The 21955-nt window shown below is 38.1% G+C and overlaps 1 protein-coding gene across 12 annotated transcripts in view; it reads right to left on the bottom strand.

Annotated features, from left to right (window-relative positions):
• Positions 1 to 21955, bottom strand: part of L3MBTL4 (L3MBTL histone methyl-lysine binding protein 4) — a 443788-nt gene that overhangs the window by 333718 nt on the left and 88115 nt on the right. For 10 of the 12 annotated variants that reach the window (XM_045041371.1, XM_045041370.1, XM_045041373.1 and 7 more), the window contains exon 4: positions 6625 to 6679. The exons of 1 other annotated variant lie outside the window; for it this stretch is intronic. In XM_045041371.1, the coding sequence (XP_044897306.1) occupies positions 6625 to 6679 (55 nt within the window). Of the gene's footprint in view, positions 1 to 6624; positions 6680 to 10665; positions 10887 to 21955 lie in introns of all 12 variants that reach the window. One more of the 12 variants, XM_045041375.1, reaches the window with a different exon arrangement.

The raw sequence follows: 21955 nt of genomic DNA, 5'->3' as shown, positions 1-21955 counted from the left end.
CTGGTAAGGTACTCTATAATTCAGAAAGAAAAAATGTCTCTGAGCTGTACTTGCAACTTTTCTGTAAATTTGAGATAGTTCCAAATATTTCAGAAATGTATTCAAGAAAAGAAGAATTTCACTCGGTAGTGCTGAGAGAGCACAGGGAGATGAAGTAGTCATTAAACACGGGCATGTCAGCAAATAAGCCCATAGTCCAAATTAAATATTTCACATGAAACAGTTTAGGTTCAAACGAATATTGAAATGCCCCCAAAGTAGCAGCTTTAATCTCAGCAGCGAAAGGTAATTATGCTGAACAAAAATCAAACATGCTTTAAAACAGCAAAGCACATTAGTGGAAAGAGTCCTTTGGTTAAACCAAAGTCTCTGGTTTTAGGAACAGAACAAGGAAGGAGGAGAATAGGTCCTGCAGGAGGAGATGATGGGGTGTTTTGCTTGGTTAATTGATGGTGGCCCGCCACCACCAGGCCCTCCCTATAAATACGAGGCCTGCACAGCTCGAAAGCTTCCCAGACACCCCCACTGGGACTAAGTACTGCTCTGTGACATTTTCTTTTGCTAAATCAATCTAAAAGTCAGGGCACTCAGTCCCCTTCCCAGAGTTCAATACTCTTATTATCCACCAGGGACCTCTAATAACAGAAGTAGTAGAGGCTCCTCTGTGGGACAGCTTGAGAACATAAATAATCTGGAGGCTTCCTCAGGAAGTTCTTTAATGAGTTAAAAATTTTAATATGATGTCTGCTTTCATGTATTAAAGAATTCAACACGGCCCATAAAAACTGTCTTTATAAAACAGGTTTTATGAATGTAGGCCCTTGCCCTCTCTTTGTGCTTTATACAGTTCTAGTCACTGGTACCATCTACTGACACATGTGCTCCTTTCCTCTGTGACAGTGTATATTCACACTCCTGCTTCTTCACCCAGAGTGGCAGAATCTTACAGGGGACGTTTGGTAACTTAATTAGGTAAGTTGAAAGATGAGCTCACTAATAAACCACTATCAAGAGCAAATACATTTTTTTACAGAGTAGTATTTTTGTGAAAGTGCATGTGGATGTGTTTTATTTATTAAAGTTTCCCCCCAAAAAAGTACTTTAGTTACAAAGAAATCCCCTGCTTATCTCTGAGTGATAGTTTCATGGCTCAGTGAAAATGTAATTCTGTGGGTTCAAAGCATTCAAATACCTAAACATTTAACTATGCACTTAATGATAGTAAATGCCATCTATAAAAATAAGAACTGACTAAAGTAAAATCGATTTGGTTTTCCCTTTTCTGATGGAATGCTGTCCATTGTTAGGTAAGGAAGTACCTTGATGGGAATAAACAGACCTCTCATAAAGTTTTAAAAATGTGGGCATTATTTCCATTGCAAGAAAGTACTTCCGTCATTACACCTAGGAAGTAAACTAGTTACTCTAACAACAGACTCTGGGGATAATGCTCAAAGGACCATCTTTGAATCTTTTAGAATCACATTTAATGAACCATATCCCCCAGCACCAAAACTACTCTCCGAAAGTAAGTTAAGCACTTTTGGAAGCTGTGTTAATTCTTCTTCAGGCCATTTAGCTAATTAATCCTTCAGAGCTCTAGTAAATTATTACTTCAGTATACTAAATGATAAATCCTCTGGCTGGATTACATGATTTTTTAAAAAACACCAAATTTAAGTGGGAGACATAGCATATTATATAACTTAATTTTTAAAAGCCAAATGCCCGAGGATATGCTGAGAGAAAACAGAATAGAGAGAAAAATACTAAATAAGCAAAGTAGAGACGATAATGAGGTTTGAAAGGATCCAGCTACTTGGATTAGGCTAGAAAAAGAAGACTCCAGGCAGAAGAAACCGTTCTTCAGACAGCAAGGTCTATACTGCATGTTCTGTTAGGCTGAAGCCAAACGGGGAGAGGCAGAGTTCAGTGGCAGGTGCCTGGCAAGTTCCAGAAGCTCAGAGGCCTCTAATGATAATCTAGAGAAAGGATACAAGGCCCTCTACTAACAGAATTTCAGATACATTTTAGCTGGGTAAGAGAGGGTAAAAGCAGTACATTTCCTCTCACTTCAGAGAGGGTAAAATGTGAAACCACTGAAAAGTGAGTAGGGTCATCTCAAGTTGAGAGATATTATTTAAAAGATATCAAGAGAGATGAGTAGAGAAATGATGGTAATTATTTAGGAAACGTGTGGGTATGTGAGAAGGAGGGGTCAAGGATATCTCCAGGACTCTAGACTGAGTCCAGGTCAAAGATGGTGCTACAGACTAAGGGGCTAGAGAGGAAGCACACTCAACACCTAGGAACAAAGAATTCAGCTGTAAAGGGGATGTGAAATCTAAAAGTAAGAGAAGTAAGAGCAGGGAAGCTTCCGCTGCTTTGGGAGGTCCCTTGTTCCAGTCAATCAACAAAATGTTGGCAACTGTCTGTGGGGCACTGGTGTAGGAGGAAAGAATAGTGTGTGGGAGATGGCTGAGCATAGATGCCAGATGGTAAAGACAGGATGAGTTGAAAGCGAGTGAGAAAACAATGTCTCTCTCAAGAGACTGGAACTGCTGGTGGTGACTTCCAGTCACAGAGAACAAGACTCCGGAGTAAAGGAAATGTACACACAATGATCATGTAAAGTGGTATTCTGGACTGGATTTGGGAACAGAAAAGGGACATTAGTAGAAAAACTGGTGGAATTTGAATAAAGTACAAAGTTTAGTGATAGTGACGTACCATTGTTAATTTCTTAGTTCTGACAAATGTCCTGCAGTCATGTAAGATATTAATGTTTGCAGAAACTAGGCAAAGGACTGAGCTCTACTATTTCTGCAATCTTTCTCAAGTCTAAAGTTATTCCAAAATGACAAGTTTACTTACAAAAAAAGGAAGAAATCCAAAAGCAGACATTCCAACCACATCCTTCTTTCCATAAATTGAAGCTTTGAGGAATTTATTTTTCAATATTTGCTTGACTGTACCATGATTACCTACTAATTGTGAAAAAAAATACTTGCAAAATATAGGAAGCATTCTTTTATTTCACAACTTAGAAATAATAATCGTTATAACACGTCATTCCTTCTGTCCATAGATACATGCTTTTTTTCAATCATCACTGAGATTACTCTCCTGAGCTTCCCCCCCTTAATATGTTATCATAAACTTTCACTCCCATGTAATTTAATTTTTTCCAAAAGCACTGAAGTGACCACACAATTGCTTACACACAGTTGTACCACAATGTCTTACCTACTCCAAATTTGTTGGACATTTAGGTCATTTCCAACTTTTCTCCACTTGTAATTAGTACTACAGTGAATATCATATGCATAAATTCAATGCAGATGGCTTATTTCATTAGGAGAAATTCCAAAAAATGGAGTTCCTGAGCTGAAGGAAATGTTTATTTAACACTTTTGATAAATGCCATCACTATGTCCTCCAGAACAATGGAACAACTTATACTTCCAAGAGCAGTGTACTGGCAGCGCCCCCCACCCATCAGCAAACAGGATCAGCATTTTTGTAACTGTTGTCAATTGGAAGGCTAAGAAATGTTCATTATTACATTTAAATGTGTATTTCTTTGCCTTCTAGTAAGACTAAATGTACTTAACACATTTATATTTTAGCTACTTTTATTTCCTCTTCCATGAATTCCTGTTCATGTCCTTTGTCTGTTTTTGCGCTGAGATCTTAGTGCATTACTTTTTCTAAATCTGTTGTGTGTACGAACCTTCTTGATTTCCACTTTAATTTTTATTATGACCTTCTTTGATTTACAAAGTTTGATTTGGATGTGTATACATGTCATTTTCCCTCATAATTTCTTCTACTCTTTTTATGTTTATACAGACCTCACTGCCCCAACACTCAACTAAACAAGTATTAGCAGTAGCTAAAAAGAGCACTTAAAATTCACAAGGGGAGGAGCACCTGGGTAGCTCAGTCAGTTAACCGTCCAGCTCTTGGTTTCAGCTCAAGTCATGATCTCACAGTTGTGAGACTGAGCTCCACATCAGACTCAGCAAGGAGCACAGAGCTTGCTTGGAATTCTCTCTTTCTCTCTCTCCCTCTCTCTCTGCCCCTTTCCCGCTCCTCTCTTTCTTTCTCTTTCTCTCTCTCTCTCTAAATAAATAAACTTTTTAAAAAAATTTAGAAGGGGAAAAGCCAGATCACTTGTCCAACTGAAGAAATGAGTTGTTTTTATTTTCAAGACTTCAAATGTACACATCTGGGATTACACAGTGATTGACGACACTACTTCTATACCTTTAATCATACATAATTATTAACAAATACCGAGACAAACCTTTTCTTAGTGGTATCCAATATAATTACCAAATTTTTTCAATCACCAGGAATAACATAGCTCAGAAGGTCTCCAAAAGAACCAAAAAAAGTTAATCTCAGGGCATGACTGTCAGGAAAAATCTAGTTCAGCTAGTTCCCATGGACACAAAGAGCTATACGAGACAGCATTAGTACTTTAATTATTAGCAGCTATTCTTCCCATCCCATTTCTAAGCACGATTCATTTTCTCTACCTTTGTGTTAGCAGCTACAAAGGGAGAATGTTAAAGTAACAGGTAAAGTAGAAAGCGCATAGGCTTTAGAACTTGCTAGCTGTGGGTTCAAATCCTGGATCCACCATTCACTAGTTATTTACCCTAAATAAGTCAAATGGCCTCTGAACCAACGCTCCATCATCTGTGTAACACTGCAGTCAGTATTAGTGGCACAGACTGGGCACTCTATAAATGATTTGGTAATGATTTCCAAGGAAATGCCTTCCTTGTTGTAAAAGCAGGACTAAGAATTAAGTGTTTATTTTTCAATACAATTTTCTGTTCACATATAAATGTGCATGTGTACATTTGTTTGCTTTCCTTGTGTTATTAAGAAACTGGTAAGTGACTAAATCTTTTTTGTTTTGTAAGTAGCCTACAGAAAAAATTAAACAATGTCCAGAAACTATAGGAGGAAAATCCCCACTTTAATATGAAGATGATAGGCCATTTAGGGAATGGTTTCCTTCATCCCACTACAAGTGGTACTTCAAAAGCCTCTCAAATAATTCAATTTGCATTTCAACTAGCAGTCTGTAGCATCTGTATGCACAAACCAAATCCCATCCTTCCTGTAAACATGGAGCTAACTTCAGCAGTTGGGGCAAACAGCAACAACCTCAGATTTGAGAAGAATAAACCACTGGGGAAACTTTTGAGAATGGACCACTCCCCATAAAAACAACTCTGACAATGGAAGAACAACAGCAAAAAGTCACTTTGTATTGAAACTGAAAAACTATTTATGATAAATATATATTCGGCTATAATGGAACTATAAATACTAAATTACTAAAAAATCTTAGTTTTAAGGACTGAACATTCTTAAATTGTTGGCCTAACTCTGCGTCTTCTTCTTCTAGAATAACTGTTTTAGCCATGGAATAAGAGAATCTAAAACAATTTGCATTCGTGTGAAAATACAGCAGCAGAGGAGAACAACAACATAATAAATCACAACCTACTTCTGAGAAGAAAAAAAAACAATGTTTAAAAAAGCCCCGCTGTTAGGGCCAGGTAGAGTCCAAATTTATTTCTAGAATTCCAGTGTTGCATAACTGAAGTGTATTTCAATGGAGCTGAACATCAAGTTACATAATTACCAAATTACTGCATTCTATTTTGCTTTTTCAGCAAAGAACATGATGGGTCTGGCTGACGGCGACAGAAGAAAAGAATTTAAAGCAGCATATTTTGCTTATAGCAGAAAACAACTTTTATTTTAAAAGCATTTAGATGGAAGATTACAAATTTTCAATTTTTTGTCCCTAAACTAAGCAATATAAAATGGTCTTTAAAAACCTCAATTTTTGTTTGTCATTTTTTCAAGGTATTTTTAGTTGTTGCCATTGTTTATTTTAAAAAGCTCACTCAACGAATACTTAACATATGTTAAAAAGATCATTAGAAAAGACTTATCAAATTTATATGCTTCCTTCCCATGGAGAGTAGCACAAATATTGGACATTCAGCTACATTTTACAGAAAATTTAATAATGGAAAATATATTCCAGGAAAATATCATCTGCACTTGTTGATTTAAATTTAAAGCATCAGAGAATTAGCTGAATATTAAAAAGTTGTTATCTAAAACTTATTGATGTATTAATAACCATAATGAGCGATATTCATTTTAGAGCAAATATGCATCCTCCTCTAAAACATGACTTCAACGGAAGAGCACAGATGCAATCATTAGAAGATTAAACTACTCCGGGAAGAGCTTAAACAAAGAATTATAATAAACTAAGTAGCATCTCCCATTGTCTTGTTCTCTGGGAAGGTTTACAAATCGGAAGTTATTTCACTTAAAGCATTTTTAAAAAGCAAATAAACGAGATCAGAGCTTCAGACTTTTTCTTGATGTATATTATGTGAAAATCTCAGATGACTAGGATGGTCTACAGAGGGGTATGGAACACAATGTCAATAAATGATACTATGATTATACACTGAAATAAACAAACCTAAAACAATGAAAGCTACCTAACAAAAACTACACTTAAAAGTCGTTCATTGTTGTTCACAGACTAAAACTGTAAGGGATGGTCATGATTACCGTGACTCAATGGGGTGGCACCATCCCTGGGCTTCTTTTCTTCTTCAGCTTGCTCCTAGAACACAGAAAATGTGGTTTAGACCATATTTTTGGATACATATTGGACACACGGGAAAGAACTCTTCTGTGGGCAGGAAGCCAAACCATGAAAAGCACTGTAACGGCAGCAACAATCCATGAGTAGCCAATGCCCTCAGCTGGGTGTGCGACCTCAGAGGGCACACCATGATCCATCTGGACATGGCAGGAATCCTCTATTACTGTCTTAATTCTTTTCTGGCTAAAGTATGAGAGAGAGTAAGGTTCAAAAACAGTTAATACAGAAGCTGATAAGGACGCCTCCCTACTGCCTGTGTGTGACACTGTGCCAGAGGCAGGCTGATGAAGAGTCAAGTCCCACACCACAGCCAAGCCTCCTTCAGCCTACGGGCATCTATGACAGTTTATTAAGGCTCAGTCAAGGTAACGTTATCTAATTTTAGCCAAACTGACCTCCAGAGAAGAGACAAATGACTTCAAAGATTCCTTTGAAAAAACCCCAGACTGCATATGACAAACAATACAAGCGCCCAAAAAGACCATGGCAGAGCTTCTCTCCACCAAGCAAGCAATTCATCAGACATTCTCACAGCAACTCTCGAAGGAAGGCTGACCACCTAACAAAGACTAAGGGAATAACTTCTTTTTGAAAGATACTCACAGTAACAAAGAGCGTTTGTTAGTGGGTACTCAGAAATGTGTTTCATTTACACAATTTTGTAGTCATAAACATTGAATGCCCCCCATTCAAACTCATAATTATACACTTAAAAATTGAGGAGCAAAGTTTCCCAATTTTAAAATCCTCCAAATGAAGGGTTTCAGTGGGCTCTGAACTCACTTTTGGAAATATAAATATGCAATACCTCTGATTAGTTCCCAAGAAAAACTGTCATCAGGGAAGATGAAAAGTCAGCAGCTGAAATACACAAAAACCTTCACATAACTGACAGGGGTGCTGAGAAATGAGTGTCATGATTAGCAGGTTTGGCTAACAATCGTTTCTTCAGATTAGGCCTGTTTACTCTTGGGACATGTCTTTTTAAGCTATGACAAGGGTGACTGACCACCCCAGTTTTCCCAGGACTGACATAGCCACAGCACTGAAGCCTGCATGTGGGGAAGCCCTAAGTTCTAGACAAACCAGGACACCCAGTGATCCCGGCTATGACAACCATTACAACCGAACCTAAAAAAACAGACTTCAGATAATGCCAACACAAAGCTTTGAATCAAGCTTTCAAAAAAGAATCATGCTTGCTAATATTTTAATGAGAGCAAACTTGTTTGTAACTGTTAAAATAAATAGCGTTGATTTCATTTTTCTATGACACTTTCTTAGTTTCTTTTTTGGTTTATGGATTTGAGGTGCAAAATACAATTTGAGTAATAGTAAATCATACAATTCTCAAATAAACGAATAACCCACATGTATTGAGATATGTGATTAATGTTTCTTTATTGATGGGTAAGCACACCAGGCTGCCACTTGCTGATACAGCCAGATACAATTGATTGTGAAAGCTTGGTATCTTTCTATACATATAATTTGTTTTTTAAGTTCATATGGCTTAAGGTAAAAATATACAGAGAAACAAATAGAGTGAAAACTTTCCCACCCATCCTCCCCACTCTGGCCAACTCATAACACCTCCACCTGGAAATCACAGTTACTAGAGTCTAATATGTCTTTGTAAAGTTTTCTTTATAAAAACACAAAGAAACATGAATATATGTTCTTATTGTCTTGCTTTTATGCGCAAAGGTCGCACATCATAATACAGTTTTTTCCCTCTCTTTTCATTCAACAAAATACCTCAGAGATCTTTATCAGATTATGAAGAGCATTCTCGTTTGTTCTTCACAGCCGCACAGCATTACACTGAATGGATATTTCATGATTTACTTAACTGGTTCCATATTTATGGATATTTGGGCTATTTCCAATCTTTTTTCCCCCAGTCATATAATGCTACAGTGAAAAACCAGCACGTATGTCATTTTGCATATGTGCAAGGGTATCTACGGAATGACTTCTCAGGAGTGAAACTGCCAGTCAAGAGACTCGTGCTTTCCTGCTGCCAATCCCCACACGAGCTTTCCCACTCAACAGTCTCACAGGCCTTGGATCAGTGCCTGCTTTCCCACAGCCTTGTCACCAGGGTGTGTTACCAAATTTTTGGATTTTTGCCAAGACGGCGAGTGACAAACATCTCACTACAGTTAAATGTGCGTTTGTTACATTATGAAGAAACCGAAGATCGCTTTGTATATTTAAAGCCACTTGTATTTCCTTCTCTGTGAAATATCTTTTTACATCCTTAGTCCGTTTTCTGTTGGAATGATTGCTCATCTTTGGGTCTTGATAAATGAGGAAGATTAGTCCTTTGTCTACATTATGAGATGCATTATTCTTTTTCCCCAGTTTGTCATTTGTCTTTTTCATTTTTCTTACGGTATTTTTTAATATGTAGGGATTTTTGTTGTTTAAGAAATGAAATTACAAACTTTTCTTTCGTGGCTTCTCAATTTGAATAATCATTAGAAAATCCTTCTCCACTCCCAAATTATAAAAACCTTCTACTTTGCTTATGTCTATTACATTTACGGTTTATTTTTTCACATCTGAATCTTTGATAAATCTGAATCTGAGCCAGGATACAGTGTGAAGTAAACATCCAGTATTTTCGCCCAAGTGGCCCTTCACCTCTCCCAACATGTGTGGACAATATACTGAACTCCCATGTGCATTTGCTCCTACTTCTGGCATGTCTCTTCTGTTTCTTTGTTTATCTGTCTTTTCAGTTAGCAGTACCACACTGTTTTAATTATGACAGCCTTGTGTTTTAATATGATTCCTAGACTGTTTAGCGTTTACCCACAATAAGCGAGTTCCCTTCTGTTCAAGTTTTAGAGTCAGGCATCTGAGGGTTCATCCCCAATCCACCTTACCAGTGGTATGACGCTGACCAAGTGACCTAATTTCTGTGAGCCTCAGTTTTCTAATCTGTGATCTGGAGATCATCTTAACTTCTTTACTGAATTGCTCCAAGGAATAGAGACCCACAGGTAAAACCTGACTGCAGCCTGTAACACATGGCAGACTCTCCATGGTAGCTGTCACAGTTATTCTGCCAGATTTCAAGCTGCAGACTTGAAATGGATCCAGACTTAATAAAAATTAAGTTAGCCTTCCTATTTGTGTTTACTGACTGAAGAAACATATCTCAAATGAACAGAATCTCTGATGAAAGAAGAATTCTGAGAGAGAGTAGAGAAGAATCCTAAACCACGAACTGAATTAATTCCCTATTTAACAAATTTATTGAGCTATTCTTATATGGCAGGAAATGCACTGGGTTTTAAGGAGCAAATGAAACACAACACCCAGTGCTTGTTCACTGACAACCCATCATCTGATAGGCGTTTACTACTGAATGGCTGACTGAGGAAAGAATGAAGCCTCACATTTACTCTTCTGTTCCTCCCAGCTCCTTATGACATACATTCTCACCCCCACTGCGACAACCCTGCAGCTGCCCGTTCTCCATGCACCACTCTGGCCTCACCTCTGCCTTCCTGCCTTCATGCCTCTCATGTGCAAGCATCCCCACTGCTCTCCGGACTTTCTGTCCTGCCCACCCCCTGTTCTGTTCGCTCTGACACCTGCCAACCCACTCTCAGTCTCACAGACAAGATGACCAATGGATCCACATCTCCCTCCACCATGTTTCAAACCTGCAGATCCAAAGTCCCACTACACAGCTTCATCTGGATGCCTTACAAGCTCTTGAAACTCAGTAATTACCAAAGGGAATTCATCATTACACTCTGAACCTCTTCTTATCCCCTGCCCAAAGTTCCCCAAACTCACTCTGCACTTTGTTTCACCCACACCCCCTCCTCCACCAGCTACTCTCCTTGCGGATTCTCAGATGACCCTAATGAGCAATGCCCTTGTAGAATCCCCTCCCCTGAGCAGGGGTGAAATTTGTTACTTACTTCTAGACCAAAGAATATGCCAAGGTGATGGGACAGTCAGTTTCTCAACTGCATTACAATATATGACGCCACACTAGCTGACTAAAGCAGGAGGATCTCCGGCCTTGAAATAGCAGGCTGCCATGCAGTGAGAGGACCCCATGACAAGGAACTGTGCAGGGCCTCTTGGAGCTAAGACTGGATCTTGCTTGAGAGCCAATGAGAAAACAGGACCCACATTCCTACAACCACAAAGAACAGAATTCTGTTGACAACCATACGAGCTTGGAAGAGGCCATTGAGCTCCAAAAAGATCTCAGCCAGACCAACACTTTGATTTTACCCTTTGATACCCCAAGGAGAAAATTCATTTAACTCATGCCTAGAAGACTGACCTGTGGAAAGTGTGAGGTAATAATAAATGGCTGTTTTAAGCCACAAAGTTGGTGGCAATTTGTTAAGCAGCAAGAGAAAACTAATACATGCCTATTTATCCTTTAGAAGTTAACACAAGGAGGTCTCTTTGCTCTTACTTCCTCCTCCCCTCTCCGCCCATGTTAAACTGGGTAACCTACTGAATCCTGGAAATTCCCTGTACAAATCTCTATTATTGGGCCTATCATCTGTCTTATTGGACTCACCTGCTTTGAGGAACTTACTGAAGGCACAGTCTCAACCATCTTTCATCCCCAAAAGGTAACTTGGCACCTAGTCTAGCTCAACAAATATTTGCTGAATGAAGGCATGAATGCAAGTACTTTTCCACCTGGTAGATTTCACATCCAAAGTTATCACGCAATTAATAAAGTAGCATCCTGATAAAACATACTATAACCTAGAGCTTCTCAAAATTTAACACGCATATGAATCACCTGGGTATTTTGTTAAAATGCAGATCTTGACTCTATAGGTCTGGAATAGGGCCTGAGATTACCAGTGTCCAACAAGCCCCAGCTGAAGACACTTCTGAAGGTCTGTGGACCACAGCATGAGCTGTACAGCCACCATCTTCCAGGCAGAGGGTGAGAGTAGAGAAGCCATCCTATCTACCTCTGTTCTACTGCATGTGAAATGATGAACTGAATCGGTCTAATTTTCTATGGCAGTTCTTTACCCCAATTTCATCCCTTTTTACCCACTCAATACACAGGAAATTTACATAATTTGAAACAACACCAGTCTCTTCTCATAAAGGTTTTACTGCAAAAACTGAAATGGTAACAAGAAATAGTATTCAAGAGTTGATTATGTGAGCACAACAGCTACTGAAGCATTTTTATAATCACTGTATCATTCAAATATAAAAAGAAATATATAATATGCTGTCTGTCACTCCGTTAGTGGATTAGGATGTTTGGTTCACACTTCTTTATTTGCTATTGAAATTCTGCCTAGATAGAAGAAACATATCCCTCCCAAAAATAACATTACCTCTCACTTCAGAGTTAAATTATCCAAGCTCCTTATGTACATATGTTTTTTTTTTTGATGGATCAGGTTATAGATATGTAGACATATATATGAAAGGTCATCATTTTGTATTTAAGAATAAATTTATATTTCTCTTAAGATACACCGACCTCATTTTTTTTTGGAAAATTTTGCAAATAAAAGAGGATTTAATATCTTAAAATAGATCAGAAAAATGCTGAATTTGGGGTCAGGTGACCCAAGGTCAAGTTCCAATCCCACCCACAAAGAGGTATGTAACCATGAACAATGACATATGTTATCTGCACCTACTTTTTCTTGTCTATAAGAAAAGGGATTGGACCAAATATTCTCCTGCAACAGGAACTCCTGCAAGTTTTAACATTCTGTGCTTCTGTCTGAGCTAACTAATTATTTCATTAAGGTAATAAATCCACACTGCTATTAATGACTGGAGAGTTAATTTTTTTAAAAAGGAAAGGAAAAGTGAGCACTTTTCCTTATCTTCCCAGGCAGAACACTTAAGGAAATCAGTATGAGTTGAGAAAAATAAAACCATTACTGTGATTTCTCAGGTTTCAAACTTTACTCTTGAAAACTGAAAATAAAGCTTCAGGAAAAAAAAAGTGCTCTGAAAAAGGGAAGAGAGTGGTTTAAGGAACATAAAATAAGTCTTGCTATGGTGCATTTCCATTCACCAATTTAAAATCCATCATTTTGGAAGAGAGGATGATGAGGTGAGATAATAACCAAAAGGCTTCATGTTCTGCTGCCTCCTGATTGACCCGGATGCATCACATACTTTTACTACAAGTTACAGTGACTTTTCTAATTAATGTGTCGACATTTCCCTGTCTATGAATTCCAATCAAGGAAGCAAAACAAAAGATTTTCACCTATTGATATGTGGTTTGCAATTTCAAGTCTTTGCCCTGGAACTTCCAGATACTGCCCCTTCCTTTCTTTCACCCTCAGACCAGTCCCTGGAGCACTGGAGGATTTTCCAGCAACCACTATTCCTCTCCCATAAGAATACAGGATGACACCTATTGGTTTCATGGACAGTGGAAAACACTGAAATCCCCTTCGATGACTCTAGTAACAAACTACCATTTGAATTTCACTTGCTGTCTCAAGCCCACTTTTCAAATTCTCTTTTTCTCTGATTCAATGTGGGTGACAAATTGAAGACAAATGAAATTAACCTTTCAGATAAAATAAAAAAACAGAAAAGGATTATTTTTCGTTGCTTTACTGCAATTCAGATGGAGACAGAGAGAAGGAAATGATCTCATTTTATTCAAATATTCAATATTCATTGTGAGCAAAAACTATTTTTCAATGGCAGTCATCTCTGGATCTGTTAGCATCACTCTACCTGGATAAAAACAAAATCCCATGTTAGAGGCCTAGACTCCGAGGAGGAAGGCTGTGATATAATTGTTACAAATGGTATGTGCCCTGTTCAGGGCCAGCTAGGAGCAGGGTTGTGGGGGGGGGGGGGGGAATCCCAGGCATATTTAAAACAGTATCTGCTAAGATGTCTATAAAAAATCAAAGAGAAAAAATCTAAAATAGCTCTATAAATATCTCCTCTCTATGGTTCCCCCATACATATTTTTTGAGGTGGTAGAGGGGCACAGGGAGAGGGAGAGAAAATCTTAAGCAGGCTCCATGCCCAGTGCAGAGCCCGACATGGGGCTCGATCTCACAACTGTGAGATGGTGACCTGAGCAGAAATCAAGAGTCAGATGCTTAAGTGACTGAGCCACCCAGGAGCCCCTAGTTCCCCCATATATAAATGAATTCTATTGGCTGATGCAAACTAGTATATCAGTCATGTGTAGGGCAACAAAATGATAAAAAATTAAGTACTACTGAAGATTAAGAAACGAATGTAACCTTACCCTAAACATTTTCTCACTAATTAAGGATATTACAAAATAATTTCATTACATTATGCCCAAGTAAAAGCCAACCACAGCTCCCTCCTGCCAATACGTATATCAAGTTCAGCAGATACAATATCAAGTACAACTTCCTCTGCTCTATCTTCAAGACTCTCTAAGCTTAACCACTCACGTCCATCCTAGTCATCTTGCTATTTCATTATGTGCCAAATCTTAGACTCACTGAAATGGAAAGAACCTTAAGATCTTTTAATCTAAGACTCTGGTTCTATAAATAAAAAAGCTGAGGCTCAGTCTGGTGAAGGACTTATCCTTGGTCATAGAGCTAATAATTATCATCAGAGCCAAAAACTGAAATCCAAATATTCTGACCCCCAGCCCAACACTCATTCTGCAAAACTGCCAACAGCAACATCTGCTCAATGAGACAAGTAATTATAATCTTGTCATTTATCACATATGTCATATTTGCTTCCAACCCCATACCTTTACTCATGCTGCTTTCTTGGCCCAGACAATCCCTCCTCTGACCTTTCAACTTCCTTATCTCTCAAGGTTAGTTGCCTAGATAGCACCCAGATGTTAAAACACAAATAAGTTATACTCTCGCATATTGCATCTTACCAAATTGGATTTTTTTTTTACCAGGTTGGACGTAAGAACCATTTGTCACAATAGCATTAAATATGCATTAAATTTTATTTGTTAAATAAATTAAATAAAGCATTAAATATGGACATCTTAGGTACTCCTCACCCTTCAAAGTCTATACATGAGCCCCTAATGATTCTACCTGGCCCTGAAGGTTGAATGTACCTACAAACACTAATGTGTATAAGCAGTTAGTTGTCTCACATTACCCCCTATAAGTTCTTTTCTCTCTAATAATAAACTTATTTTTCAGATTTATTCAGATCCTTTAGAGAACAAATAATGTCTCATATTTCTATTTCTCAAACTTCCTACTTCAATAATCAGATATAGATTCATAGATTTTAAAAGGTTCAGAAGAAAAGAAAGAATGGGAACCAGTATTTATTCAGTATTTTATATACACAATTATTTTATTCTGATATACTCAAAATTTCCTTTTTTATTTGGTAAACTTGCATTTTTATGTAGGAAATTTGAAATTTTACAGCTTATATATGGTTTGGGGTTTCATGCACACCAAATGCACACCAAACATCTATGAAAAAAAAATGCTTAGTTTCCCCAATTATTGTGTGCCTACACTTTGCCAGTCAATTCTAATGGTGGTTGAGTGGAAAAGACTAACAAATAGCACTGAAAAGGGCACTTGTCTTTGTGTTAGATATATGGAAAAGCATGACATGTTAGGGAATCTAACAGGGACAGGGAAACTCCTCTCTCCAAATCTGCGGCAGCACTATGGGGCATGGTAAACAAAGCTCATTCACGTGACGGATTTCAGTAAACAAAGGCATAAGACATGCAATAAAACCTAAGTGAAAGAAGCACTCTTGCAGATGCTGTTAGACAGAGTATACACTGGGGTGACTGCTCTGGAAGATGACATAAAAGGCTTATCAAGATTTTACATGCACATAGCATTTAGTATGACACGTCTACTAGTAAGATTTGATCTTTGAATCAACTGCAAAAGTATATCAAAATATATGAATGCAAACCTTTGGTTTTAATACAGAATTATAACAACAAAAACTAAAAATCATCTACATGTTTGGAGTAGAGTACTGCTTCAATAAATTATGGTACATTCACAGTATGGAATATTAAGCACCACTGAAAACAATGGAAATATCTGCATCTCTAAGACATATGTGTTTAACTGCAAGAAAAAGCAAGATGCAGAACAAGAAATAAAGTATGAGCACATTTGGGTACATGTATGCATTCATGCCTGTATTATGTATGTATGTATGTATGTATGTATGTATAAAGGGTTTGGGTTTTGTAGGTTCCTTTTTTTTTTTTGCTTTGATTCCTATATAGATTCACAAGAAAATGTAAACAGTGATCGTACCTTTAAAAAAAGATTTGGGAGTTAGCATGTGTATGAGTGGGTATGATACAGAATTTACTTCTTATTTTCATACTATTTATATTATTTTTTTAACTATGTGCCTATTCATAGAAAAATGTAAATAAATGCTTTTAAAATTCTACAAATACATAAAATAAATACTAGTATACGAAGACTCATTGACAGATATTATTATCAGCCTCTGGAAATTATAAGACACTGAAGATATGAAATTACTACCTCAAAAGCAGATGTTTAGAAAGTACCCAACTGTTCATGAGTTTTATCTTTAATGTGTTTAATCTATCAATGCTATTTTGCTTAATTAACTGGAAATTTGACTTGTAAACTCATAAAGGTAACAGAGAAAGTAAAGAATATTATTGATATTTCAAGCAAATTCCAAACATAATTTAAGTAGTTTAACTCAAACATAACTGAACCCCTTCCTCTACATAGTGAATGCAGCCGCATATGTAAATCAGCTTACTGTATTAAACTATTAAATTTAACTAATTACACTGGACATTGTAATTGGAACTGAGCCCCTAGCTGTCAGTATAATGTGGAATTCATCCTAAATTCATGTCTTTTCTATTGTCCTGTGTAAATATTCTCTTTTTTAATGTTTTTATTTATTTATTTTGAGAGAGAGTGATAGAGAATGAGTGGGGGAGGGGCAGAGAGGGAGGGTGACAGAGAATCCCTCTAGCATAAGAGCCTGACATGGGACTTGAACCCATGAACCATGAGATTATGACCTGAGCCAAAATCAAGAGCCAAACGCTCAACCAACTGAGCTACCCAGGTACCCCATGAACACTCTTTAAAATAATTATATGTTCCAAACACTTCAAAACTCAAATCGGTAATACAGTCCTTTGAAATGTCATTATCTACTATTGATCAAAGAAGTCCATTTGACTGAGGTAGCCATTAAACACTAGGAACATCATTTAACAGATATTTTTGGAAATCCAGGCATGTAAGGTGCCACACTCAAACAGCACCTATGTAAGTGTTGAGCACTTCTGGGGTTCAAAAATGGGAAAATCCCCATATGGAATGGAAATAATGGTAAAATCACTGGCATCAAGATAGGCCTTAAGAGAAAACTGGAATTTGTGCCAATACAGAAAAGACAGAAGGTTGAATATTCATGTTGTAGGGCAAGATAACAGAAGTTCTGAGAAAGGACAGTAATAATTTTAGCAGCTTAAAAGGAAATGATACTGAGAAAAGGTAGCAAATATGTTTGGATAGGAGAGGTGGTCTCAAATACTAAACTAAAAAATAAAAGAAATATTCAGCAGCCAATACTGATTAACTATAGGACTATTGGTACAGGTAGGATAGGCCTAGCTATTTCCTTAGGACAACGGTTCTCAATCATGAATGTGTACCACAATCACCAGGAGGCCCTGTAAAATACAGACTGCTCAGCCTCACTTCAGGGTATCTGATCCAGTAGGTCTGGAGTAAAGACCAAGAATTTTCATTTCTAACAAACCCTCAGGTTTGTTGATGCTGATGCTGTTGTTCTGGAGACCAGAGCTGAAGAACCACTATCCAAGAACAACTGAGAGCACATCAAATACCTTGTCTCTTCAGAGGGCATGACATAAAACACCAGAAATGCTGAGAAAAATGGCACCCTCACATAACTTGAGACAGGTTCAGGCCTTCCTAAGTCTGATCCAAGCAACCCTCACACTCAACTCTCATGGAACTGATCTATGAAATGCAACCAATGTGGACTTCTGGGGGGATGGTCCTTGGTCCCACGGTAACCACCCCACCTCCCAGTGAGTCTGACCAAAGGAAACAGTTCTGTAACTAGACACAGACCTACACTTATCATCTTAAAACCAACCATGAACAAGATCATCACTTGATATGTCTTATTTAATTCCCAGAGTTCAATAAACTGTACCTATTTGACAAAGATTGTGTGACACCATGTCACTTCACCAACTGCACTGTGAAAATGCATAACAACACACATTAAGACCCCAAAACCAATACATGATGAAAGCCCATGAAATGGTCACTAATGAGAATGTTCTAATAGCCCACTATCCCCAAAACAGTCATTATGGAGGTTGCCTGGTCACTTCTTTCCCCTTGAAATTTGTAGGAATACAAACAGTTGTCATAGGGAAAGAGCACAGGATGCATATTAAGAAGCAAGATGCATTATTAAACCCTCTGGCTGTCAAGATGTCACTGTGAGGTATTTTTTAGATGTGATAAACATTCAAATAGAGGAAGTTAAGATGGTGAAGAAGTAGGGAGACTGGGATTTCCCTTGTCCCTCAAATACTGCTGTATTGAGGTCATAACACTTGAAATACTCAGGAATACAGTCTTCAGAGTGACAGAAAAATCTCCACAGGTGGACGGAGACAGCTTGGTGGGACAGAAGTGCATGTCTGTGAATTGGGGGAGATAAAATAGCATAGGCACAGAGGGGAGGGAACCCCTTAAGTGGAGGGACAAAAGGGAGAGAAAGAGAGGCTGTCGAAGTGTGGTATTGTGTTACGACAAGAGAGAAACCTCTATGGACCATGGACTGGAGAATGAGAAATACAGAAAATATCAGTTTCTACTTTGCAAACAGCCTTAGGAGCTGAAGACCAGAGTTTTCAGGGTTGTGTGACTTTCTCCAGACCAAACCCCATATGGTGTGCATGCACCTGAGGGGTGGGAGCCAGCCCCGGGACACTGGGAGAGAACGGTCCCCTCCCTGGAGTACTGTACAAACAGGGTTTATTGCCACCCACCCCAAGGACAAAAGACCCTGCAGGCACCAGCCAGAGGCCCTTTGTCAGCAGGGAGGAGTGGCACTACCCCAGAACCAGGCCCAGGTGGAGGAGGGATCCTTTCACACATGTAGTTTTGAATCCCAGCCCAGGGTCTGGGAGGCACGGAACACTATGGAGCAGGACAAGCCAACTGCCCACCCCTACTCTGTGAATGTTGCCTGAACAGAGTGATTTGAGACACCTGGTCTGGTCTGGGGAGAAAAGATTCGGGTGTCACCATTTTTCTCCCAATCACCCACATGGCGGGGCTTCAGGGAACAGGACAGCGGCCCCCAGTGGAGGTGGACCCGCTTACACCAAACCCTGCCACTCTGTGTCTGGTTACTGCTTATCTACTGGAGCAGGACAAACACTGAGTGAACCAGATGGCCTCTCCTCCAGACCAGCACAGCTACCAGTCCCAGAAACAAACAGACAACTGTCCTGCAGTTTTGTATGTTAGTCTGGTATTTTTTTTTCTCTCTTTGCTTTCCTTCTCTTTTCCCTTCTAAACCCTTTGGAATCAGGCTCATAGTTTCTGATTTTATTTTTGGCTAATTCTTATCCTATCTATATCTATATCTATATCTATATCCCTTTTTTTCTTTCTTTCTTTCTCTGTTATGTTGTTTGTTTGTTTAATCAGGTATTTTTGTTCAATATTTCTTTGACTGTCTGCCTGGTCTTTTTTGCCCCTTAATTTTTCTCTTTGTATGGAGTTAGGTCGCCTGCCCTTTCCTTTTTTCCAGGCTTACTTCAAAGAACAAATCAAAGCATACTGGGAAGAAGGTCCAAACAATCCACCACTACAAGCAGTGGGATAGAGCAGCCAAATATGCAACAACAGAGTACATGCAAAACACTCCAAAAACACTTTATGAAGTGTCAGGCCCTAGACAATGTATGACCCCTTTTTAATATGGTGGTATCACAGGTTCAGGACACATAACAAGCTATTAAAACACGTAAAAGACAGAACCCTAACCAAAATGATGAAATGGAGGAATTCTCCTCAATGAAAATTCCAGGAAGAAATGACAGCCAGAGAATTGCTCAAAACAGATCCAAACAATATATCTGAACAACAATTTAGAATAACAGTCATAAGACTAATAGCTGGGCTTGAAAAAAAAAGTATAGGAGACAGCAGAGAATCTACTGCTATAGAGATTAAAGACCTAAGAAATAGTCACAAAGAATTACGAAATGTTGTAAATGAGATGCAAAAAAACTAGCAGCAGTGACAACCAGGATGGAAGAAGCAGAGGAGCAAATAGGTGAAGTAGAAGATAAAATTATGGAAATGATGAAGATGAGAAAAAGAAGGAAAGGAAATTACTAGATCACGAGGGGAGAATTAGAGACCTAAGTGATTCAATGAAATGAAATAATAGCCATATCATAGGAGTTCCAAGTTAGAAAGACTGAGAGAAAGGGGCAGAAGGTTTATTTGAACAAATTATAGCTAAAAACTTCCCTAATTTGGGGAAGGAAACAGATATCCAAGTCCAAGAGGCACAGAGAACTCCCTTCAAAAACAACAAAAATAGGTCAACACCATGACATGATAGTGAAACTGGTAAAAATACAAAGATAAAAAGAGAATTCTGAAAGCAGTTAGGGACAAACAGGCCTGCACCTACAAGGGTAGACATAAGGGTTGTAGCAGATGTGTCCACAGGCCAGAAGGGAGTTGCAGGAAATATTTAATGTTCTGAAACAGGAAACATATGCAGCCAAGAATCCTTTATCCAGCAAAGCTGTCACTAAGAACAGGAGAGATAAAGGCTTTCCCAGACAAACAAAACTAAAGGAATTCATGACAAATAGACCAGCCATGCAGGGAACCCTAAAGGGGATTCTGTGAGTGGAAAGCAGCAAAGACTACAAAGGACCAGAGACATCACCACAAGCACAAAACCTACAGATAACACAATGCCACTAAATCCATATCTTTCAATAATTACTCCGAATGTAAATAGACTAAATGCACCAATCAAAAAACACAGGGTATCAGAATTGATAAAAAAATAAGATCCATCTATATGTTGCCTACAAGAGACTCATTTTAGACCTGAGGACATCTGCAGATTAAAAGTGTAAGGATGGAGATCTATCATGCTACTGGATGTCAAAAGAGAGCTGAAGCAGCCATACTTATATTAGACAAACTAGATTTTAAAACAAACACTGAAACAAGAGATGAATAAGGTCATCATAATTAAGGGGTCTATACATCAATAAGAGATAACAATTGTAAATGTTTATGCCCCCAATGTGAAGAACCCAAATATGTAAATCAATTAATCCCAAACACAAATGTATAGATAATACTGTGATTATACGAGACTTGAATACTCCACTTAAAGCAATGGACAGATCATCTAGTCAGAAAACTAATAAGGAAACAACAGCTCTGAATGACACATTGGACCAGATGGACATAACAGATATATTCAAAACTTTTCATCCAAAAGCAGCAGAATACACATTCTTCCCAAGTGCACATGGAACATTCTCCAAAATAGATCATATACTGGGTCACAAAAGAGCCCCCAGAAATACAAAAGGATTGAAATCATACCATGTATATTTTGATATTGCAAAACTTGAACTAACCACAAGAAAAAATTTGGAAAGCACACAAATAGATGGAGGTTAAAGAACATTCTACAAAAGAATGAATGAGTAAACTTAGGAAATTAAAGAAGAAATTTTAAAAATATATGGAAGCAACTGAAAAATGAAGACATGACAGTCCAAACCCTTTGGGATGCAGCAAAGGCAGTCCTAAGAGGAAAATACATTGTAATTCAGGCCTATCTCAAGAAGTAAGAAAGGTCCCAAATACATAACCTAACTTCACACCTAAAGTAACTACAAAGGCAGCATCAAAGAAAGCCCAAAGCCAGCAGATGATGAGAAATAATAAATATTAGAGCAGAAATAAACAATATAGAATACAAACAAAACTAGTATAAAAGATCAATGAATCTAAGAGCTGGTCTTTTGAAAGAAAAAACAAGTCTGGCCAGACTTCCCAAAAAGAAAAGACAGAGGACCCAAATAGATAAAATCATGAATGAAAGAGGAGAGATCACAACCAACACCACATAAATACAAACAATTATTAGAGAATACTATGAAAAAGCATATGC

This window comes from Felis catus, chromosome D3, assembly GCF_018350175.1.
Source record: "Felis catus isolate Fca126 chromosome D3, F.catus_Fca126_mat1.0, whole genome shotgun sequence".
In the NCBI taxonomy this organism is placed as follows: Eukaryota; Metazoa; Chordata; class Mammalia; order Carnivora; family Felidae; genus Felis; species Felis catus.
This window is presented reverse-complemented; position numbering and strand designations above follow the sequence as displayed.